General features: G+C 35.7%; 1 protein-coding gene across 3 annotated transcripts in view; it reads left to right on the top strand.

Annotated features, from left to right (window-relative positions):
• Window positions 1-410: 410 nt before the first annotated feature.
• LOC5566594 (kinesin-like protein KIF12) overlaps window positions 411-25,751 on the top strand; it is a 76,390-nt gene continuing 51,049 nt past the window's right edge. Inside the window, exons 1-2 of one of the 3 annotated variants that reach the window (XM_021849413.1) lie at window positions 411-1,170; window positions 19,859-20,317. In XM_021849413.1, coding sequence (XP_021705105.1) covers window positions 1,052-1,170; window positions 19,859-20,317 — 578 coding nt within the window. In that variant the 5' untranslated portion in view covers window positions 411-1,051. Of the gene's footprint in view, window positions 1,281-19,448; window positions 20,318-25,751 lie in introns of all 3 variants that reach the window. The other 2 variants (XM_021849415.1, XM_021849414.1) reach the window with 2 other exon arrangements.

The raw sequence follows: 25,751 nt of genomic DNA, 5'->3' as shown, positions 1-25,751 counted from the left end.
TGTACACCTTTCGCTTCACGCCATCTGTCTTGTATACACATGTGAATTTTAATCAGCGTTACCCTACACAATAGCAAACTTTCCCTTAACTTCTGTCAATTTTTCACATTCACAATGTGCGTTCACACCCTTCCACGGCTTTCCGTTTCATGCATTCAATCAATTCAATTCAAACCTCGTGCGCAAACATCAACCAACGTCCCATGTTGACTAAAGCCCATTTGAGCCATACACCGACACTATAGAAGTCAGAACACAGAAGTCACCTCGTGCTTTGCATTAGGACGACTAGGTACGACGACATTAGAATGATTAGAAGCGATGATTGACTGGTTCAGGACATTTGCATGTTCGAGCCATACATTCCTTATAAGAGAAAGGACTGTTGGAGCCGAAGCCCGAACGGCGAGTCGCACACGAGTTCTGACCGTTGGACCAACCGGACGTGTTTTTACCGAGTTCCTTCCAGGATAATCGGCATACCCACAGTAGGCGGGGTGGTAACCTGTTAGCCTCTCCGACTAGATGTAAATGTAAAAAGTGTGTCGCGTGCGAGGGTGGCAGTACTGGTCATTCAGTGTACCTCTCTCCCCTGCCTTATCGATACAGGGGAGGCAATTATTCGTTCGTTTACTTGCCCGCCGGGAGTGTTGCTGCTTCACCTGCTGCTAAGGACTCCACAGATTTGTTATTGTCCGTATCGGCAATGGGAAGGAAAAGCTTGCGTGTCCTTGTCCTTTGTAACGATCAAAAGCGGCGGCCATTCTACTAGCATAGCACACCATACATATATCGCATCGCGTGGTCACGGATTCCGGTAAAGTGTAGTGTACTGTCTGTCGCCGCCGACCATTCCGTTGCCGACGAGCAGTTAGTGCGGTATAGCGTGTCGGGAGTCAAACATTTCGTAGAAAAGGACGTTTCAAATAAAATGGATACTATGCAACTCAGTCAAAAACAGAATTATGCAAAACGTCGATTATACGAAACGTCTTTGTGATAAGTAGGCTATGTCTTGAGAAAGTGCAACTTCTCATGAAATCAAAGGAACATGAAGAACACTGTTGATGTCTGCAAGGAAGTTAATTATCTCGGCAGTAACCCACGTGAAAGTGTTACAAAATACGGGAAACAGCCAGAAAACCAAGCAAGAAAAGGCGGAAGAGAGTGGTTTGTGATTGTTGACGGGTTTCATTTGACCGGGTGGCCCAAATATTAACCTAAACTTCGTTCTCCAGCTTGGGTGAACGAGAGCCGTTTGATAGTGTATTTGCCTGCAAGTATGTAACTATACCGACCTAACTGGAGTTTGGACTCTTTTCCTACATTTGGTTGCATAATTAATTGGATAGCTTGCTTCAGCTGGTTCAGTATAGTAGAAGCTTTGGTATGTCTGTTTTTTTGTGATTGAGTTATTCAGATCATACAGTTTCATCACGTTTTATGTTTCAATAGTATACTATGACCCCACAGTTATGGATCAAATAGTGTGGAGTCCAACCTATCAACTTCAATAAAACGACATGGAAAATGTAAAATTGTAATTTAAAAGCACAAATTGAATCGTTTCTAATTGGAATTTCGGTTAGTAAACTGTTTTGAGTGTAATATTTACATAGGATTGCATAAAAATTATAAATTGTATCGGATTCTGAAAACCATATTATGGACCAATTTTCATATTATGGATCAAATTGTAATATATTACGGATCAGTGCGCAAAATCAAGAGATTTTCAACTTAATGCATCTGTATTGCATGATTTGACGAAAGTTAACAATGTGTCACATATTACTGCAAAAAAAAAACAACAGTGTCAGATCTGGAAACAAGGGTAAAATGCCCTTTTTGTGATACAGCATTGTAGTAACTGAGACATGAACTGTTTTCGCTCCACACCAAGTTTTCCACCCATTTTTGTCTGCTAAAAACGAAATTGACAAACCATGATGTTTTACACCGTTATTTAGCGGTTGAATGTTGTGCTTTACATTACAAATGGTAGAAAAAAAATAGTATAACATGGGAAAAATATGTTTTACGTCAACGTTTATGTTTTGAGCGAGTTATCTGATGTTGAACGCCAAAGTGATCGTCACTGTGGGTGATCCGTAACTGTGTGGGCATGGTAGTTCTAGCATATTCTGATTAGTGATCCTTTATAGAGAGATAAGCGGAAGTAAAATGGAATGATTTGGCAACAGACCAGCAGTGCTGATTTTGCTCGGCGTCGAGAATAATATTGTAACACGGACGTGACTTCCTCATTGCTATAAAGTGTATTTTGTTTCGCTATAGATCTTTGAGCTGCATATCAAAACTAATAAACAGCCGAAAAAATCAAAAACTAAAAATCGCATTGACAATAATTCAAAAAAGTAAAACATTTCATCTTTTTGCTTCATGCAAAATTACTTTTACCGAAATAATTTCAAGCGGATTACATTATTCCTCAAGAAAAGTTCAAAACAAACATAACGCATGTTCGTTTGGCTCACACTTTGACAGCTCTCGCTGCTCGATTGGCTAACACTTTGACATGAATGTCAGCTTCCACGAAACTCTCTTATAAAGGATTTCTAATTCTGATCCCACTGTACCGGTATCCAAGAAACATTCGCCTATTTTATAATAATTTTTGAAGATTTTTTTCAGCTACATACTGAATAGTTGCATTTTATATTAGTTTGCAGTTGCTATCCACACATTGTTCAAGCAAATCTGGAGAAATTATTAAACTAATCTATCCAGTTATTAGGCTTATTAGAGTAAGCGCTTGCACAGCCAGTACACTAAGTATTTTTTTTTTTACTTCGGTCGATGCGCGGTTAAAAACAACGTGTCAAAGGCTGGTTTTCTGTTGACAAGAAAAGTAATCGCCTATCTCGATGCGTGAAAAGTTTCTTACCAGAAACTGTAAAGAAAGTCACATTTCTTTGATCTCAGTAGAGCAAAAGCACCAATTTTCGACCCAGGACTTTCGACTCATCCATACGATTTTAGCCTACTTTGTATGGGAATCCGAAAATTGGCACAGAATTCTTGTAGGTCGAAAGATAGTGCATTAATAATTAAACATTTGTTCTATGTCTCGATCTCTCCCTATCTCGATGGTCCCTTCGATATCGAGATGTGTAGAGCCGACTGTAGTAGAGCAATTCTTGCTGAAACCAGTCCGCCATCGGCACCCATCCTTAGAATTCCAATTTTATGTCACTGATCGCTAGTTTTCCATTAAATTTGGTGTTATTCGGTTTTCTCAAATTGGTGGCCGCCGGATTTTTTCATTCAAAATAATACTCTTATTCTTCATCTGAACCGAATAAAACACCAACGATTGAAAACTTGTTTCTTTGTTGTACAAAAAAATAATGTTTGCATTGATTGTACTCGCTATATACGTCAAAATCGTGGAACATGATTTAGAAAATCGTTTATTTCATAGGGTAAATACCATTGCTCACCTAGTTTTTGTAGCCTATCTAACGCAATTTTGCCACAGTTTTCTGATGGTGATCTCAGAATTCAAAACGAGCGATGCGCTAATGGTGAAAAAATGATTTTTCTAACAAAATTTAAGATAGCGGCCAAATTCAATATGGCCGCCAATTTTTTTTTTTGCTTCAAATAAAAGCTATATTCTTTCTCTATACGATGCCACTAAGTTTGCTATGTGTTCCAAGGGAAATATGATACATATCACGTGAATAAATACCCAAGATTTATCGTAAAATAGGCTTTTTTCACAAACTGTTTAGCTAGCTGGCGAACGAGGAATCCACCAATTCGAGAAAACCGAAAGGACCATCCTCAAGTTTTATCGAAAACTAGCGATCACCCGGTCAATCAGTCAGTGATTTTCGATAGCGATCGATATAGATTCGTTTTGAACCGTTAGCGATCGCCATCGTTGGTCAAAGATCTATAAAGAATTATGAAGACTGGTTGGTCGGGCCATGACATAAAATTGGGATTCAAACGATGGGTGCCGATGGCGGCCTGGTTTCAGCGAGAATTGCTCAGTAATCACATATCATAATGATGTTTATTCAGATTTTACTTATGCCAAATTAGGACTGTGGATTTAACAACGCTCATTTTATAAACACCATTATGGCAGTTTAAATTAGCATTTCAATTATTTTCATGTGAAGCCTTTGTTCACATAAATTTGGAGAAATTATAAAGCGTGTCGTTGTATATCGACTTTAGGATCGTTTTAAAAGCATTTCGTTCAGCTTTTATTGAACTGGCACAAGCTTAATTCTAAACAAATAAATGGCAAAATTTTGCACTTCAAATACAGTATATACACTCACTTATCATGAAATAATAATCACTTTTACAAATTATGTGAATACTGGATTCGAACTCAAGACCTTCCCATCTCCAACGGTATGCATTGCCATCTGCGTCATCATTTAACTCATGCTTGAACTTCTATGATCAACAACTGAACAGGAGCATTGCTTCTGCTGCATTTTGAACAACATTTTTAGTAACATTTTCCGATGCCGACAACGTTTTAGATGATGATCATTTTGGAAATTTTAATAGGGTCCTAAAGCCCTGTCTCAATTTTAGTACCAAACGCTTGAGTTTGGGCCACTCAATTTTCAAACGCTTTTCGTTGGATTACATCCAAAAAACTTTTTTTCTGATTTTTGAGATTTTGTCACACCCCTTGGTTTAAACTCAAATTTTGGGTGTGTTTTGTTTTCCGTGTCGCTTTCGAATTGTCAAATAGGAACAACCCCAGTGTAAAAACGTTTAGCCCCAGTGGCGTTTTTTATCATCTAAGTTAACGTCAAACAAGATCTAAAGTGTCAAGGTTCAAATTTGGACCCATTTTTAAAATCAAGGTTTAAATATGCTATAGCCGTTATTTGAGCGGGATTTTTTTTTTCAAAATAGTAGCAACAACACGCTCTGTCGTGTTGTTCAATAAAAACAAGTTTTTATCAAAAATTCTAGATCTCTATTATGAATATTTTAATTAAATGTTGTTAGTTGGAATCCGAACTAAACTCCGTTGGCCCATAGTCGCCAACATAATTTTTGAATTGATTTGAAAAATTTGAAAAGCTTTTACTACGGTTCTCTAACTCGATATCGAGTAAGGGAGAGTTTAAATTAAAAGAAGAAATAATATGTTATGCTTGAATAAAAGCATACCCATACACTATTATTCGCATTGTTTTAGAATTTATAATTCATCATGCAGGTCAACATTTCAAGTATTAGACACTGTAATTTTGGTACGAATTGTTAATTAAAAACTAAATATTTTATCAAATTTATTAGTACAACCTATAATAGGAGCTTATAATCACTATACATTTCTAAATTTTATAGATGAATAATTAGAGTATGTTTAAGAAAAAATAAACTATACTATTTGAACACTTCACTTTTGCAAAAGAAAAAATAAAATACAAAAAAGTACCTTCAAACTCTAATATGTTTCTTATCTTGACAGATAGGCCATTCATCTGCGACTTACAGACTTTTTCAGTGTCGAGTGATCGACTTGTAATCGCTTATAATTAATTGTTAAACTACTTTTGTTTAGTAGAACAAAATCAACTATTTTTCCGTTTACTTTTTTAAGTTTATTCTGCTCTTACTTAATACAGGAACATCAAGTGCTTTTTCAATAGCGCAAATCAATTTTATTAAATTAATGAGTCAACTAAAATTATATTCAAAAAATTTCTGTATCTTGGTACCTCCCTAACTCAATGATCTATTCAATTACGAGTTAAGGAGAGTTAATCAAGCAACATGCAGTAATGATAAACATGCAGTTACAAATTTGGTCATGGATTCGAATCCCGACGGTCGATGATCTTTTCAGGTTGAAAATATTCTCGATTCCCTAACACATAGAGTATCTTCGTTTTTGTCATACGACACGCGAATGCAAAAAAGCGGACTTCACAACCGTATGATTACCCGGGTAGAGGATAATTGCAAAAGAATAACAAAATTTACCATTAAAATAGAATGTTTGAATAGCAAAATTTGTTCTTTGTTTGTTTGAAATAAGAGTTAACATAAGAAAAATAATAATTAAGTTTGTATGGCATAATAACTAAATAATATCATACTTTTTCATTGTAATAACAATATAGTAACACAAATATAGGCAACAGTAAATAACAAAATATGTTATTATTTAGATATTAATAACTAAATAAGCTATTCACGAGTTGATCAAATTAATGGTAATTTTAGTTCTTTGAATTAAATATTTAAATTTAACATGATTGAGAAATAAACTGATTTGCTTTCCTATAGAAAACGAATAGTAAAATGAGCTATTATGACCAAATTTGATATTGGTTTGTTCTCATGAATTATTTAAATAAAGTTTTCAAATATCAAAATAATGACATATTTTACTGTGATGGCGATGTTTGTTATTCTTTAGATATTTAATGTTTATTAAGGATTTTTGCACAAATAACAAGTTTTACCATGATAGTATATTTTGTTATTAATTAGTTATCACATGACTTTCAAGCATAACATACCAATGAAAAATTTTGCTGTGATTGTATGTTTTGGTATTGTTGAGATATTTAATGTCATATATTAATAACATAGTAATGGTTAAACTAGATATGATTTCAAAATTTGTTCTTATTTCATCATTATTTTGTTATTCACCTCTACCCGGTTAGGGCCATAAGACAATTTTTGCACATTTTGTTAAAGATTGTAGGTTCGATTTCTACTTTCGTGGGCGTTGCATGCTGGTCCGTTGTCTAAAGTGATACTCCTTCAAAAGGGTCCACTGGGAGCTAAAACATGTTGGTGTGTTCTAAAAATGGTTATTTTTATTAGCAAAAAAGCTCTATGTTAAGATAAAACAGCTTGAAATTTAACTTAAATATTTCACTAAAACTATAAAAAAACAAATCTCACAAAGAAAGCAACAAACAACAGGGCAATTTTTATTTTATCTAGTGAAAAATTGAGAAGGTCAGGAACGTAGGATTACTATTTTTTCAGTTTAGTATCTTTGAAAACGTAAGTAGGGACACAAATGATCCAATGTGGCGGCCATCATTGGATTCCAAGGTGTTTAAACTTAATAATGTTGAATTTCAAGAAAAAAATCTATCTTTGTGCTAATATATTCTTTAGCATAATACTCATGACATAGTGAACAAGCTAAATTTAAAAAAAAAAACATTTACCAACATTTGAGATTGCTCAAGAAACGAAAAAAATGAATTTTGAGGGATCCTATTTTTTTATTGGAAGTGTTGCCCTACATGCAACGTACATAAACGTGTGCAAAAAATGGAACTCAATATAATTGCAGCTTTATTTGTCACTGTCTCAGATCTTCGTGCAGAGTTCTTTTAACCTTTCAGTCGTCGCGCGGTTTGCCACCGTAAGAACCACCACGCCGATGCTGTGTACGATAAGCGAGGTTTTTTCACCACTGTTGTACAAAATACAACAGCGCGACGACTGAAGTGTTAATGTGTTTTCTGAGATTGTGCTACTTTTCCCCGAATGTCGGTTCCCCGAACGCAAGTTCCCCTAATGGCCCGTTTCCTCGAAAAGTAGCTGCAGTTTAAATAGGTGCTAGAATAGTTTTCAGTGGCAGGATGGTGAATAGAAAGAACGTTGAGCAATCAAAAGAAGGAGGTATTTCGTCATTCTCGACGTGTCTGCCACTTGGCATCCATCTAACATGGAATAGTTTTGGAAAAATTTCAGAACGAAAATTTTAAAGAAATCTCTGCAAGAAATTCAGTAAAAATCTTTGAATGAATTGCTTAAGGAAAAAAAAAACACATAGAGAAATGTTTGGTGAAATCTTCGAAATCCCATGCAAATTTTCTGATAAAAAGTATTTAAATTAAAATATTAAAGCATGATATGCTTTAATAGCAAATATGATTAAACATTCAAAAAAATGTGAGTAAAAAAGGAGACATTTTTAAATGAACTCATGGCGGAAAGATTATGATATTTCTGGAGGTATTTTTTTATGAAAATACTTTTCAAAATCGAAAAAAAAACATTTTCTTTTTTTGGCAAACCCGTTTTTTAAAGGAAAAAAATGGTCAATATACCTACCGAACAAAAATTGACTCACAATAGGAAAATAAATAAAATATTGAACTAGGTTCCATTAGCAGATGGTTTGTTGCATGATTCTGTGTCGAAAGCTAGTTGAGCAGAGTTACTTTAATTGAACAAATTTATGTCATGCTATCACGAAATAATTGCTGCCAAAGACTGATCGTTGCTCTGATAGTCCGTTAATGTAAACGTGTTGAAAGCTCTAATTATTATCATCCCAAAGCATTGCCACGGTGGACAATGTCATTCTCCAATAAAGTCGCTCGGCAGAGAGAATCGATTCACTCAGTGCGGACACGGGTATCAATTTTGAACCCATCAAGGTTTTGTGGGTTAACACATTTCTTGTTGGTAGTATTCCGATGTCCCGCTGAATATCTATTTCTGGTTAGGAATGCCATGTGCTGGGACAGTCGTCCATGCTGTGACCTCTATTACTTTTGCGTCATACATTTACTTAACGATTTGGTCCGCAGATAGTGGAAAGTTAATTGACTGTTCCAGGTATCGATACCACGTTGCCAACAAACGGTTTGGGTTCCCGAAGGCGATCAAAAATCATTTGTTATACGAACAAAGAATTTTGGGCTGAGAATACACTTCACTTGACCTGAATTAATAATACCGTATCATGGCACTTTGGATAAATTCGAATGCTACTGACATGTCGGGAAAGCAGCATACAATGACCAACCAATTGTCATGATGGAATAATGTTTAACCATCTATTTATACAACCTTTCGATATCGATTACCGTTTTGATTCATATTACGGACAGCTTCAAATTCCGGACACAGTAGTTTGTATGGGAAACATTTCACCAGAAATGTTTCAATTTTTGCCGTTCAAAAGTTCTCGCTTTCGAGGCTTGTTTTAGTCAACATTTTCCATAGATATCTATGAAAATTTATAATGCTCAGCTGCCTTAGATGCCGCTTTAAAGGTTTACCGATCTCAATTAATGATTTGACTTTTTTATCTATGATTTTCATGAGCTGTCCGGAATTCGAATCAAAGTGTCCGGAAGGCAAAAGTAAGGAAGTGTCCGGAATAAGAATCATGAAAAGTTCACACATTCCTATTTATTTAAAATTTTTCATGTTGCGAAATCAAAATCTTCATCCACTATTCGAAAGTTAATTGTTTTGAAGGCTCCATAACGCGGAACAATCATACAGAATGATTAATTTTATATGCTTCCTGATGAGTTATACTTCACTGAGGCCTTAAATGTCCGTAATATGAATCAAAACGGTACATACACCATTCTTGATCGAATGATTTTCAAAATAACACGGTTTTGGCTCCAAAAGAAGATTCCTGTAATTTGAACAGAGTCGAATAGAGTCATAGTAGTCGGGTTCAGAATGGGTACCGCTTCTAGTATGGGGCTCTGCACAAAAATCCGTCTCTCTCTTTCCCTCTTTCATGAAATTAGTAAACAACAAGGCCAGTAAACGTCAAAGTCTCATACAAAATCAAAACAGTGCAGAGCCCCATTGCATTTGGTCTCTTGGTACCCAAGTTTGATAGATCGCAGTAGGGGGAGATCCCCCAGTGCCGGACAGCACCCAATACCGGACAAAGTCGAAACATTGAGAAATCATGTTGCAATCAAGATGGTGTATTAGTAGAAAAGAAAGCTATTATGTAGACTAATGTTTGCGTAGAATAACACATCCTTGAAATATGCATGCCTTTTTAAGAAAGTAGAAAAGTTTGAAAATCTTTAAAAAATTGACGTATCTCCTTAATTTTGAGCCTATTTAGTAAATATTTTGAATATGAAAAAATACTTTGGATCCCGCAAGCATGATCGAACATAATCCTAATTTGATAGTATGAATGTATTTTGTACCATAATTGAAGTAAATATGGACAGATTACAATTTTGGTTAAGCACCTCCTGTCCCTCAGTTTCGGACAGCTTGGTTTGTTATATGATATCTTTGTAATTATTGCATCAGTGTCTCAAAATACTTCCATTTTTCATGGGTTCCGTCGATCATGGTATCAAACATGCAATAAAATTAAGAAGAATGAACATTCAGAACAATATCGTAAAATGTGCTATTTTTCATCATATATGGAAGAGGTTTTTGATAGGCATCTTGCAAACTAAGAAAAACTAAAATTGTTCTTATAAATGTTGCAAATTCATTGGATTGGTAATTATAAACTGTTCCAATAGTGTATACATTCAATGATGTTCAAATTTGCAGAATTCGAGGCATTTCCAGATCGTGTCCGGTATTGGGTGTCACCTTTCAAGATCGATCAATTTGGTACTAGAATACATCATCAAAATGCATTGTCGAAATTCATATTTATATTTTCTATTATATTTTTGTACACTATAAAAATGATGATATTTATCATAAATGGGTAACACGAGCCCATAAAATCAATATTTTTCGAATTATGAATTTAGTGGCTTAAGTGTCCGGTACTGGGGGATCTCCCCCTACACTTTTCACGGCTTTCTAGATGCTCTATTACTTTACGTGCCAAAAAGTTTTGAGTAGCTGTAAGTAACATGGATGGCCTTATTTCGTCTTTAATTTGAAGGTGCATTACAAACCTTTAAAAGTGGAAAGAACATCAAACAGTTACCGTCAAGCTACCATTCACCGTGCATTTAAGAAAAATGTGCACTTCAATAAATTGTATAACTTTGCCAAATAATTTGATGCGTACTAAAATACCACTACGTAGCGTGCAATTATATAATAATTCAGGAAAAAATATAAAACTAGGGCTGGATAACAAGAAATACTCTAAAAATATGTTTGAAAATGTGATGTTAAGGTCACCTCGTACCGTGCTATGTCACCATTTACCGTGCATACAGTTTTCGTCATGATTTAATTTTGTATATTGAAGAAACGTTGGTAGTGGAGCAACTATGTTGCTAGTAGTGTGCGCACACATTTTTAAGAGTATTAAAATCTTCATGTATAATAAAAACCATAAAAAGTTTAAAAATTTACTAAATAAATAATTTTTTATTTAAATCGTTATAGGAGGTTTGACTGTATTGTCCAAACCATTTCATATTCACTCAAACACTCAATATGAAGTTTTTTAATCACGACATAACAATAAATCTAATGTTACCGAATAATTTCAAGCTTTTTACAGTAATGCACGGTAATGGGAACCATTCATATTGAAAAGGGTCCATTTACCGTGCATTTGGGTTTTAACTGAAACACAATAAAAAATTATAAATTGCATAAAATATCATTGCTCATACGATGAAATACATCTAATTAGTAGTATCCACAGTGTAAACTTGTGGAAATTTTGAAAAATTTCATACTCTAACGTTAAAATGAAAAATGGTAATTTTTGGCGTTTCTACTAAGAGTGTTGAAAAATATCATTATCAAACAGAATTCACATGATTTTGACTACATAAACTAGGTTTTTCAAAATGCTTTGTGACAAAAACTACGTCATTTTATCAGTTTTATCTTATTTTGCTAACAAAAGAATAATTTGTGAAAATTGTATGAATATTCTGTAGGAATTTGTATATGTGCACGGTGGATGGAGCCCGCACGGTGACTGGTGACTTAACGGTATATTTATTTTCCCCGAACACCAGTTCGTGAAAATTATTAATTCTAGCGTTACGTAATAAATGGATGCTGCCTTATACTTTTAGTTTACTGTCATGTAACTGAAGACTGTTCCTCCCCAAGTAGTGCAACATAATATAAGTTCAATATTACATTTCGGAAAAACGAGTCATTCGGAGTAAAGGAGCTTAGGAGGAATTGGCCTTGGGAAAAACGATATTTGGCACAAAGAAGTCAACTAGCGGAGAAAGCTATCAGTTAATAACAGTGAATGTTATGATAAGACCACTAAGTTGAAAAGAAGCCTATGTCCTAGTTGGGAAATAACACCAGGTAGAAAACAAAGTACCGTAATATCGGGTGAAATTGATCACTTTTCACTGTTTTCCATGTCTGTTTTCTATGATGTTGAGAATTCCAAACAACTTAATGCAGGAAAACAAGTACGACGGTGAGCCTGATTGGTTTATATAAAACCTGTTCACGTTAAATTTCGGACACCCAAATAATGGCAGCAAAAAAAAGTTACTCATAATTCAACAAAAACAATTGTTTATTTCAGAATAAAAGAGTTATATCTACAAAATAAACAGTTGACAAGGATGTTAATCCTTCTTTCTGTAAAATTCTCGAACTTTCTGTGGTACACCCGCCATCCGTGTCCGCAATTTATCGTGGACAGGCTTTACTCAAATTTTCATACAGTTGTGATTTTAGTGCTGAAAATCGCCTCTAAAATAAAAAATCAAGGAATTCCATTTCGGGGTGAAATTGATCACCTGCTAAAACAATTATTGTTAGTTTTGAAAACAACTTTTGTTATTTAATTTGGGCCGCCTGAATCCAAATATGCTTACCAAATTCTTAACAATGCAAAATTTATGGAAATAATAAACAATTAATTTTCAACAATACCACAGAAAACGCCTAAATGTAGGCAATTTCCGAAGGAATCTTCTGATATATACAAAAAAAAAAATCAATTATCACAACAAAATGAACAATTTGGTACGAATTTTGATGATAAAATTCGTTTCAGGGATATATTTCAAGCATCCTTACAAATTTTCAGGTTGACACCATGTCCAAATCCTTGTTTAAAACTATAAGTTAATGAATGTCTGTCAATACCACACAGAACACGATTACGGAATTTTCTATTATTTTCATAGAAATAAACATTCCTTAACAAAAAAAGCTTCACAACATGTAATTCGACAATAGTTAAGACAAAGAACGTTCATTTACATAGGTTGCATTGATTTCTGTGCTCTATTAGAGGGAAATAAAATCGTGTGACACAGTGATCAATTTCACCCTACTGATCAATTTCACCCGAATTTACGGTACTGTTATTACTTCAAATGAACTTCTGAATAAAAGTCGTCAGAAAAATTCCATGACAAATTTCTTCTGAAAAGTGTATCTGAGTAAACTATGGAGGAATTTTTCCAGAAATTTCTCAAGACATCATTAGATAGAGAAATTGCCACTCGATATTTTGAAGAAATACATAAAAGAAATAAAATTTTTGAGGTTTCTCCTGGATTTTCCAGGATCCACAAACTTTTCAGAATACTTCTTCAGATTTATTCAGGAAATCTTCAAATAATTCCTAAATCGATTTATCAGAGAAAGTTTGAAGAAATTTCACCATAGTTTCCTACGGAAAATTTATCAAATTATTTCAAAAGTCTAAATGCCAATTCGTCCTGCGACTAGCACATTGACTGCACTGGAATTTTGCCGAAGATTTCCTTTAATGATTATTCCAGGGACTTTTTGAATCTATTTTATCAGTTTCTCTCCACTGTCCATGTTCGCAAGCTCGTCGTATGCATCATTGACAATTTCAGCACTCGAGCTACATTATTCAGCGTATGATTGCAAATAATAATCCTATGTTTTGATATCTATATGACGTTTGTACTAACCCTCATATAGATAGCTGCGTGGAGCATTTTGTTGTTCAAATAAAAACTAGGCTGGAATCGCATAGAACTTCAAAATTTAAATGTACAATTTAAACAATATGGGCTAAGGTCGCTCTACCGTATCCGATCGGTCTCGTCGGACGACGACCACGCATTGAATTTCCTGACCGGTAAGTGATCGGTAGGTTGCGTGGTCACGATTCCGCCATTCAAAATCAGAGTGGATTTAAATAAGAGTGGCGTCAATGTCAAAATTGGAACAGCGGCGAACTGTCATTTCCATACAAATCCGCGTTTCAATTAAGCAGGAGATATGTCAAAATTGGAATATGACGTCACTCTTCTTTATAGGCACTCTTCTTTATAGGCATACTAAAAATAACATCTCTTTCGCTTTGATGTCTACATGTACACGGCGATGTACATATGTGTCAAATTTACATCTCATACATCCGAATGAGGTTTAGGCTGCGAAATGATGATACCATGTGTTTTGGGGTAATCGAGTTCCGAGCTTCGTGGTCTCTCAAGGGGCTCCGCAGTTTGTAGGTTGAAGCACCCATCTAGCGAATAAGGGGTCGTGGGTTCGATCCCCATCGGAGCACGTTGTTTCTTTTCAATTTCAATTTGTACGTTCGACAGGTGTTTGTCGTATATATGTAAACAACAAAAATATGCCAAAAAGGTCAGTGGCGCTTACGTCATCTTTGCGACTATGGGAAGTCTAGAAGTTCCTCCTAATCCTAATTCTCAAAGGAATGTTTCCAAGAATTGAAGGAGTTTTGAAGAAATTGTTCTTAGTAACAAGGAATTTCTACAGGTAAATTTCTGCCTGGTTTTCATTCAGATATTCATCCAGGCATGTCTCGAGCAATTCAGCCAGAGATAACTTCAGCAGGTTATTCTAGAGAAGTAATTCTCTAGTACGAATTCTTCCAGAAATTTCTGCTTTATTTTTTCTAGTGATTCCTCTAGGGAACTCTCACGCAATTACTTAAGAAATTTAACATTACTTTTTCAAGGGAAAGATAAAGATCCAGAGATCCTTACAGGAGTTCTTACATGGAAAAAATCCTTGGAATCTCCTTGAGCTTCTTCATTCCACCTGGTATTTATCTAGAAGTTCTTTCAGAGTTAATTTCAGTAGGATTTTTTGGAAGAATTATATTCAGAGATTCCTTCAGAAATTCCGAAAAAAAAAACTGTTCTTCAAAGATTTACATAACTTCAGCTACTTCTCAATGAATCTTTAGTAAAGATTTTAGCATTATGGTGCAACATTTGGTGACTTAGATGTATGTTGTATTCACTGACTTAGAATGTCTGTTCCATTCATTGAAAAACGCAGTTAGTTTTTTAAACCTTTCTTAGCATGTACTTAATTCAAACTTCTACAATTGATAGTCAATTATGCTCGAATATTTCAAAATGTTTTCTTTCATGAAGTCCTTGGATGACTCAGACTTTTTTTTTCTATCTTTATTAACGAGATTTTTAGCCCTGGGCTAGTTCATCTCGGGACCAACGGCTTTACTTCCCTTCCGAAGGAACTCGTCACTGAAATTTTTAGTGACTATCTCGGGGATGGGATTCGATCCCAGGTCCTCGGCGTGAGAGGCGTGTGTTCTAACCACTACACCAGGTCCGTCCCCATGACTCAGACTGTCCCCGAGCTATTTATTCATCGAATTCAATTTAAATTTCATTAACTCTTTGATTTATATACTTGATATATTCTAAGAAGTTCTCAGATGGCTTAGAACAACTTTTAAATACAACAACCTAATATTTTCTTCCTCTATATGGTGTTACGTCTCAACTGGAATACAGCCCACATCTCAGCTTAGTGTTCTCTTGAGCACTTCCACAGTTATTATTTAAGAGCTTACCTTGCCAATTGACCATTTTGACCATATCGCGTGGCAGGTACCGCCATGGGAATCGAGAAAATTTCCCGACTTGTGGGATTTAAACCCACGACCGTCAGATAGGACTTACTGAATAGCTGCGCGTTTACCGCTATGGTTATGGGGTCCCCACGAACAGACAGCACACATTGGGCCGTATGAATAAAATGTAGTAAAGTTGAATTTACTACAATCTCGGTAGTAAACGCTATATGTGGAACACAAGTGGAACATGTTTGTGTCATTTTCCTTTCTACACCTTTCGAACACACTACAAACAACGCATTGCTATGAATAAAGGTAGCATTTACTACAAAGCTACTGGTAGTTAGCTTCAGAGGTTGCTACACATGCTTTGAGATTGCGGAATTGAATGGAATAATTAAATTTTGAGTAAAAATCATGGGAAAACGATATGAGTTTTGATATTTCCGAAGGTATTTTGAGTTTTGCTTAGGAATTCTGAGGTTACGAAAATATTCGCCCGCCAACGCTGAGATTCCGGTAAGATTAGCGGCAGTAGCAATTTGTAATATCCGTGTGAATTCTGGCATTACGATAATCATGTTATTTTCGAGGAATTTTAGAATGTCGGTAGGAATTCAGATATTTATAATGTAATTCTGAATTTTACGTGTAAATTCTAACATCTCAGATTTCCTTTTGAATACCGGAATTCCTGTAGGAACTTTGAGATACCGGTAGGGATGTCGGATTTTTTATGATAATTCTGGAAGTATAAATAACATTCTAGGAATATTGCGGAAATATTAGGAATCTGGTAAAAACTCTAGAATTGGGGTGGGAATGGGATTCATAATATTAATCTCTTGGAATTCTTTGGGTATCTTTGAGCCGGTATTTCTGTAAGAATCTATAATATTGCGGTGGGATTCCTGCGAATTATTGTGTGAATATTTGTAATTCTGAAAATCAATCTTTGTAATTATTGTAAAAAGATTCCATTGATCTCCAGTTCCGTTGGAATTTCAAAGCATAGCTTCAATATAAACGTTTTGAATGTCGGTAAATATTTTATAGATTTCAATGGGATTTTTTTGAAATCGATAAGAATTTTAAAAATTTCAAAGGGAACCATGGTGTTTTAGGGGAGATCCTCATTGAATTCTAACGACTACCAATGGAATCACTACAATTCCCATAAAATTTCGACATTCTAAGTTCTAGAAATTCCAAGGATACTATCAGAAACCCCACCAAAATAACGAGAATATCACAGAAACACTTAGAACTTCCGGAATTCAACATGCTGTTAAGAAAACACACGGGGAGCATCAAAATTCTACCGCAATTTCACCAGAATCTCAGTACTGGTACTAGAAAATATGTGGTTCTAAATTTGATAGCTGTAATCTCAAGATCTCTTCATAGATGTTAAGCTAGTATTTAAAAAATCATCAATCACTGGCGTTGGCGAAGGCCGAAAACTACCCAGAAAATTATTTGATGTACCATCATCATAAAATCATAGACATAAAGAGAATACCAGACTAATCGCAAAATTACACTACAAATCTTGTCAAATAACAGCACCTTCATGATTTGTGCAAGTTGTCGTGTAATCGATTAGATTCCATGCATTTTCTTCATATGCATGATTTAATAATTTTAAGCGTCACTCTGAATAGATTGTTCTTTACGTGCAGAATCACTCTGCACTCTGAATGTAAATTTCTTAACGTGCAGCTTCAGTCACTGCTCATGTTTAAAAGTAGTAAGTACTACATGTTCGAAAAGTTTTTTATTCATACCAAAAGTGTAGTAAACTTTGTGGATTTTGTTTTTGAGTAGATGCTACATGTAGTAAAGTTCAAAGTTTTTTATTCATATCACCCATTATTGTTAGAAGTCTAAAGCTGAAATTGTTCACTTTAGTTATGTAAATTTGCAGAACTCATCAACCACCTACACACTGTCAAAAAAACCATGTGATTTTAACCCAGACAACCAGAAGTCGCATTACAGTTTACGTAATGACTCGTTTATTCATACAAACTTCATCACATCCGCACTACACGGTAGATGAAATCGTTCGATTGATGAGTTTCTTCGCATAAAATGCTACTTTCAGAGTTCGTTTGCACAAAGTAAATCGAATCAATCCGCAGCCGCTGCTAAATTAGCATTTGTTATCATAAAGAAAACCGCATAAGATTACAGATTAGTTCGCAAGAAAATTTATACTCTCGCATTGTATGCCATTTTTCATCATATCATTTATGCGCGAAGGCTAGGTGTACCAGCCATGGCCATAGTGGTTCCCTATTTCGCTATACGTAATAACTTGAATATTTTAACATTTTGAAAAGTTTTTTTTGTGTTTTAGCAGTAAGATATAGCTTTTATTTTGATGTTAAAACATTCAAAAAGGTCGAAAATGTGGAAGTTATCCGAATTTTGCATATGGCCAAATAGGGAACCACTATGGCCATAACTGGTACACATTCCCTATCACTTTTGTACGTATAAGGCTTTTAAAGTGACATCTTATACGTGAAAACTTGCAGACGTAACAATCGTATGTTATACTGCGAATGGTTATTTCATTATGCGTACATTTTGGTTGGCTGGGAATTTTATTGGATGCACATAAAAGAAGCAAGCCGAATGTAGTAGGTAAATTTGTGTCGAATTTCAAATACGTTAGTGTCTGATTCGGAAAATGTATATTTTGTTCAATACATCTTCAAGAACACGCTTTTGTGTCGTTCCATCACTTACATCATATGTCATTCAGTCATAATGTGAGATACGTCCGCAGAAATCTCCATTATTTATAAGAGTGTACAACTTATCGTTCTTCAAAAAAATGAACTAAATTTTAAAAAATCCTATTTGATACCTTGTTTTTATTACTAATAGGGCTGTGAAGCCGGCTCGGTTTTACTATGGACGTAACGCCAAGAAAAGGAAGAATAGAAAGATGAAAAGAAAGCAAAACTTGTTTTCAATGTCAAAACTCAACATGAAAAACTCATTGCATTTCTTAAAATTAATTTGGCGTCAAAATCCAAGATCCAAGAAAAACTTAAGATTTTTTCAAAACTGGCTTTTTGCAAACTTCTTGGCTATGTTACATACGAGAGGTCCACCAATTTATGACCACCCTCTAGTTTTAGCATATACTAGCGATCAGTGACATAGAATTCTAACGATGTGTGCCGATGGCGGCCTGGTTTCAGCGAGAACTGTTCAACTCTAATTACCCTTAACTTCTCAAACAGTTTTGATGTTCTTCTTCTTCTTTCTGGCTTTACGTCGCCACTGGGATAGAGCCTGCTTCTCAGCTTAGTGTTCTAATGAGCACTTCCACAGTTATTAACTGAGAGCTTACTATGCCAATGACCATTTTTGCATGCGTATAGAGCTTAGTGACATTTGAACACACGTAGACTAGCATACGCTCGTCATACACAGTTTGTTTATGTTTTCCTCAAAGAAACTTGCACACGCTTTCCAGACTCATCAAAATGCATATGGAAATATTACCCAATTTGAAAAATTTATACACGGATTCTGGGTGTTTTTCGAGACAGAGTGCATATTGTTTTCCTCTAAGGTTCACAACCACATCTACACTAGGGCACCCATACCATCGGGCGTGAAAACCACTATATCGTGTGGCAGGCACGATGATACTTTATGCCCAGGGAAGTCGAGAAAATTTCCAACCCGAAAAGATCCTCAACCGGTGGGATTCGAACCCACGACCCTCAGCTTGGTCTTGCTGAATAGCTGCGTGTTTACCGCTACGGCTATCTGGGCCGTTTTGATGTTATTACGCTTGAAAATATTTGCTTAATCTATTTTTATGATTTTGTTTTTCGCTAGCCGCTTATTGAAATTGGTGTAAAAATAACTGTGTTCCATTTTTTTCTTTTGTATTCCTATTTAGACTCCGAATACGCTCAATTACTGGTACGCTACACTACTTCATTAGCTTGTATCGCCTAAAAAGTGTAAACATAAAATCAGGAAAAATCAGTCATCAAAACGTGCTTCATTAGACAAATAAGGTGCCATGCTTATAAAAAAAAGATTGTCGCTGCTGCCTATTTCCCGTGCTAGTGAAACAGTGAAATGCAAAATTCTTGCGCTTTGTTACCCGTGTGAACGTTTGAGTCACTAGTGCTAGTGCCACACTAAATATTCAAGGGTGGACCCCAGGGAAAAAGCACATTTGGCAGTGTTGTCCCCCACACCTTGTGTTTGTGTCCAGATCGAATCCGTGTGATAAAAGCACTTTGTTTGTTGCGCGACTACCACCATGGTTTACAAACCGCCAGGGACTTCCTCTTCAACCAGGTCTCCACCACCCTCCTCAACACGTGGCCTGTCTCCGACGACTTCACTCTTCCGTGGTGGGGGTGGTTCGCTTCGTGGCGGTGGGAAGCACACCTCAAAGTCGGTGACAAATCTCAACAACTATCGAGACAACAACAATAACTCACGAGGAAGGAATCAAGTTCGAAATCAGGGGACGACACGTGGTTTTGGGGGAAGTACGGATAGTTTCAATAATGGTAAAAAAGTGAACAATCTACTGAAAGGAGCCGCAGTTCCGGGGCCCGGTATGGTGCGATCCAACAGTTTGAACAACAAAGGCAGCAACCGTTCCAGTAGCGTCGAAAGAATGAATAATGGAAAAATTTACCGCGGGCGAAGTCCGCTACGAAATTCTACGTCAAATCTACAGCAGTACCAAAACCAACAGCAGCAGCATGGGAAAAATCAGCCGTTTTTGGTGCGCTCGAGAGGAAATGAGTAAGTAAAATTCCTACACAGTTGTGCGTCATAAGCATTTTATAGTGTCACGAAACGAAATTTTCGATCTTAAGGAAATAACCTGGGTAAAGGATTCCATCAGAACTATTTAAGACATCTTTGAGACTTTGACGAACCAAAATTATCGAAAACACAATAACAAGATGGGCTATCATATAAAAATATGTTATTTTAAACATCATCAGAAACTCATAGAATAACTACTGAATTTTAAATTTTGTTGTCAAAACTTATTTTGTAATTGCTAAGATGTTCACACTCCTGGAGCCGTCCATTAGTTACGAGTATGAAAATTGAACAAAGTCAGTTATTTTTTGTCCTTTCGGCATTTATTTCAAACAAATCAGTGTCAAAATTTACCCTTCTGTTATGGTATTTAAACGGCGCTGACGAGCTTTTTTTCTACTCGGGAATGATAATCGAAATCATTTTAATCTTCAATATTTACCGTTTCTACTCATATTCCGAACACTTAAGGCCAACAGTGACTTCAAATGTATCTGGTGCGCAAAAATTTGCTCGTATTTGTGAAAATTTTTAATTTCTTCACAAATTTCAACTGTTAGGTGTTGGATGAGCCAATAAAAATGTTTATTTAAAATTGTTTAATATTGTTTTAAGTGAAAGCATAGAACATCATTTTGATTCAAATACCGAACACTGTGTTCATTCTGTCTCATATTCCGAACACCTTGATTAAAATTCCGAACAGCACGAATAAATCGTATTCGAATGAATAATTTCGCAAATAAATTAATCTAAGCTAGTTCTACTGGCCTCAAATTAGAGAACCATCACTACTCCCGAGGTATAAAGAAAAAAGGTGATTTAATTGAATTGTAATTGACTACCATTTCCTAGTAATGTTCGGAATTTGAGTCAAAACGGTATTCCTCTTTCTGATAATAAGGAAGTGTTTCTGCAAATCATTCAAAAAATACTATAGCCTTAATTTGTTACAAAAACTATTCAAAAATGGGTTATAAATTTGGTATTTGGTAAGCCTAAGGACACCCAAGCAACCAGAAGTTTGAATAAAAGGGCAAGTTATGTTAACATCAGTAACGTTTTCTTAATTAGCAAAACAAGTTCCACCGAAATAAGATGTATACCAAAAGTGAAATTTGAAATTCACTGTTTAAATACAATCCGAACTATTGGTTGGTTATACTTTGTCAGATTTCCCGTTAGTGCTTTGAATGAGATACACCGCACTCCATCGCGATGCGTCGTTAAATTCTAGAACGGAGGAGGCGCATGGTAGCCAATAGGTTAATTTTTTCCCAACTGAACAGTATTGCATTGAATTTGCTGAACAATAGCTTTTTATGTTTGCAAAAATCTTCTTTAAGGAAGATCAATATAATGCTATAGAGTAAAGTGGGGCAAAAGTTCGAGTGGGGTAAGAGTTTCTTTTTAAGATTTCTAGCTCAATTTAAAACAAATCTTATAAATGTCATGGTGGTTCGAATGCTATTCAAGTAAGAGACTTTCAATCTGAATATCATAAAAATCGATTGAGATTTGGAAAAGTTATGGCTATTTGTAGTTTTTTGACGTGAATATTGTAATTTTTGATCAAACTTTCGTTGCAACCAATTGAAGATAAAATCTTTTTCAATATTTTATGTAAGGGCGTTTCTAGGCCTATCATAAGGTTGCTTTGAGGTGTATTAGTTTTTGCATAAATGCTTGAAAACCATTTTTGGCCCATAGTGGGGCAAAAGTTCGACTCATGTATAAACTCACGGAAAAATTTGCAAATTGCCTAAAATCCACATATTATCTTCAAATTGAATTAAATTTGTCTGATCGTGTGAAAATTGTCACCAAAATTTTACATTTCCACTTAGTTTTGCGATAAACTGCTATTTTTGAGTATATTATAATTACCCCGGTTTTGGGCAATTTTTCGATGAAAATTTAGTGTGTATTTTTCGTCACACTTAAATTTACGGCTGGTGTTAAGTATGCCTGTCATAAATGGATCGATATTTTGTGTTTTAGCCAGCGAACTTTTGCCCCACACTAGATTCGAACTCTTGCCCCACCGGTGGGGCAAAAGTTCGAATAAGACAATCGATTTTGAAACTGTTATAACTAAAATGGATACATATTTTGACACAAGTTTGTTCAGCAAAATTATAGCCAATATGTTGAAGGTTCACTGTATGGTATTTGTTTTGTTTTATCTGATTTTGTTTTCCTGGAAACTTTGATTATACCACTAAGGTCGAACTTTTGCCCCACCTTACTATAAGGGCAGTGACGAAGTAAACTATATTCTGAAAGTTATTTACAACCAAGGTTGCCACATATACAGATATATTTGTATTTTACAGATTTTCTCGAATATTTTGCGATCAAGGATCTGTATATACACTGATAGGCAGAATAAAGTGCCCACCTTATCAGTTTTCGGATTTCTCTCACCAAATCGGTTCAAATTAAAGTTAACACACCTAAATCTTTTGTGATATTTTATTTTTGATGTTCTTTTAAAGTTGCACTTACGAAATTTTGATAAAAAAAAAGAATTTTACTCAAAGAAAAAGAAAATCAATTTGTATTGAAAAAAAAAAGTAGTGACAAAAAAAGTTCCCACTTTCTTCTTGGCCCCAGAAAAGATGATTTAAGAAACATAAAAAGCAATTTAATAGTTAATGTGTCCTCCTTTGGCCTTAAGGAATTGCTGGAGGCTCTTCGGCATGCTTTTCTCCAGGTTTTGTAGGTGTTGTGGATCTAGTTCTTCCCAGGCGCGCTCCAAGGCTTCAAAATAATTATTTTTGTTGGTAACACCAGTTTTGTCAACCCTGGCATCGAGAATCGCCCACAAATTCTCGATGGGGTTGAGGTCTGGGCTTTGTGGAGGCCATTCCAGCGGTTTAATCCGACAAGACCGGAAGAAAAACTTGGTCTTCTTTCCAGTATGCTTCGGGTCGTTGTTCTAGAGAAATATAAATTTATCTTCAAGGCCCGTCTGGATCAGCGAAACCTCCAGATTTTCCCGCAAGATGTTAATGTAGGAATCTGCCGTCATTATTCCGTCGATTTTCACGAGGCTTCCTACTCCACTCCATGAAAAACACCCCCAGACCATCACATTTCCTCCTCCATGCGTCACCGTTCCTTGGATGTGGCGCTCTGCACCACACACGAGCCCGCCGCTTTCGTTTAGACAGCTCGAGCTTCAGGAGCGCCACATCCAAGGAACGGTGACGCATGGAGGTGTGATGTGATGAAATGTGATGGTCTGGGGGTGTTTTTCATGGAGTGGAATAGGAAGCCTCGTGAAAATCGACGGAATAATGACGGCAGATTCCTACATTAACATCTTGCGGGAAAATCTGGAGGTTTCGCTGATCCAGACGGGCCTTGAAGAGAAATTCATATTTCTCTAGAACAACGACCCGAAGCATACTGGAAAGAAGACCAAGTCTTTCTTCCGGTCTTGTCGGATTAAACCGCTGGAATGGCCTCCACAAAGCCCAGACCTCAACCCCATCGAGAATTTGTGGGCGATTCTCGATGCCAGGGTTGACAAAACTGGTGTTACCAACAAAAATAATTATTTTGAAGCCTTGGAGCGCGCCTGGGAAGAACTAGATCCACAACACCTACAAAACCTGGTGAAAAGCATGCCGAAGAGCCTCCAGCAATTCCTTAAGGCCAAAGGAGGACACATTAACTATTAAATTGCTTTTTATTTTTCTTATATCATCTTTTCTGGGGCCAAGAAGGAAGTGGGCACTTTTTTTTGTCACTACTTTTTTTTTCAATACACATTGATTTTCTTTTTCTTTGAGTAAAATTCTTTTTTTTTATCAAAATTTCGTAAGTGCAACTTTAAAAGAACATCAAAAATAAAATATCACAAAAGATTTAGGTGTGTTAACTTTAATTTGAACCGATTTGATGAGAGAAATTCGAAAACTGGTAAGGTGGGCACTTTATTTTGCCTATCAGTGTACAGATTACAGATTTATTGAAAAAATACAGATATACAGATTCTGTATACAGAATTCTGACAAAATTATACAGATTCACATAGGTTTTTGAGCAAAACCTCAAGATTTAAAATGAGATGTGACAATTCTCCATTGTAGATATTAATGAAGGATATTCCATTGAATTTCTTGTATAAAATTAATTTCCATCTAAATTTAGGGAATACAGATTTAAACTACATATATCTTCTTCTTCTTTCTGGCGTTACGTCCCAACTGGGACAAAGCCTACTTCTCAGCTTAGTGTTCTAATGAGCACTTCCACAGTTATTTACTGAGAGCGTTCATTGCCAATTGACCATTTTTGCATGTGTCTATCGTGTGGCAGGTACGAAGATATTTTATGCCCTGGGAAGTCAAGGAAATTTCCAACACGAAAAGATCCTCGACCGGTGGGATTCGAACCCACGACCCTCAGCTTGGTCTGGCTGAATAGCTGCGCGTTCACCGCTACGGCTATCTGGGACATCTACAGATATGTTGCTCCAGGATAAATAAATACAGAAAAAGGGTCATGCACAAATTATGTGACGCTCTAAAGGGGAGAGGGGGTCAAGCCAAGTGACTCATACAAAAAACATGATTAATGGTGGGGGGGGGGGGGATTTTGTCGAAAAAGTCGAAATTTAGCGTGACATAATTTGTGTACCATCCCTAATTCAAGGAAAAAATACAGATTTTAATGTGGCAACCCTGTATTACAACAACTATTTTGCTTAACAATTTTGGTCCTTTGCACTTATTGGTGTATGAGTACCCATAGTTAAGGCCCCATAAGAAATCAATGGTTCGCGCCATTGAAGGAACCATTCTTAAAATATACCTCCATTGGAAGAACAGTGTTCCTATTATAGATGCAAGGCTTTTTGCTGAGAAATTTCAAATGAATGATAGAAAGATTTGAAATCCATCGAATGATACGTTGAAATGGCATATTTCATGATTCTATCACCATGTTTCAGCAGTTCCCCCTTAGGTGCACCACTAATGGTATATTTACCCAATCGCAACTAGTTTTTCATTTAAGAGGAAAATAACCATCATCGTTTTACAAATTTTCAAAACCAGTTTTTTTTGCTCAAAATCAAAGCAATGTTCATGAAAATCTATCATTGCATTACACTTGCAACCTGTAATGCAATGATAGATTTTCATGAGGATTGCTTCAAATTTGAGCAAAAAAACTGGTTTTTGATTTGCAATGAGTGCTGATTAGACCTATTCATATTTTCAAAAATGTCTGGAAACTCCCCAGTCAACCAATACTTTGATTTTTCATTGCGAAATGAACTTCTGGCCAAAATTTCACTCAATTTAGAATAAATTTAGTTGTGCTTCAAATCAATTATGTGTTTTTGGGCTATTTTCAAGCTTTAAAAAATCATAACTACCGAACGAAGCATCAC

The sequence above is a fragment of the Aedes aegypti genome, chromosome 3 (genome assembly GCF_002204515.2).
Source record: "Aedes aegypti strain LVP_AGWG chromosome 3, AaegL5.0 Primary Assembly, whole genome shotgun sequence".
Taxonomy (NCBI): Eukaryota; Metazoa; Arthropoda; class Insecta; order Diptera; family Culicidae; genus Aedes; species Aedes aegypti.
The sequence above is the reverse complement of the archived record's forward strand: the minus strand, read 5'-3'. Positions and strand labels throughout refer to the sequence as shown.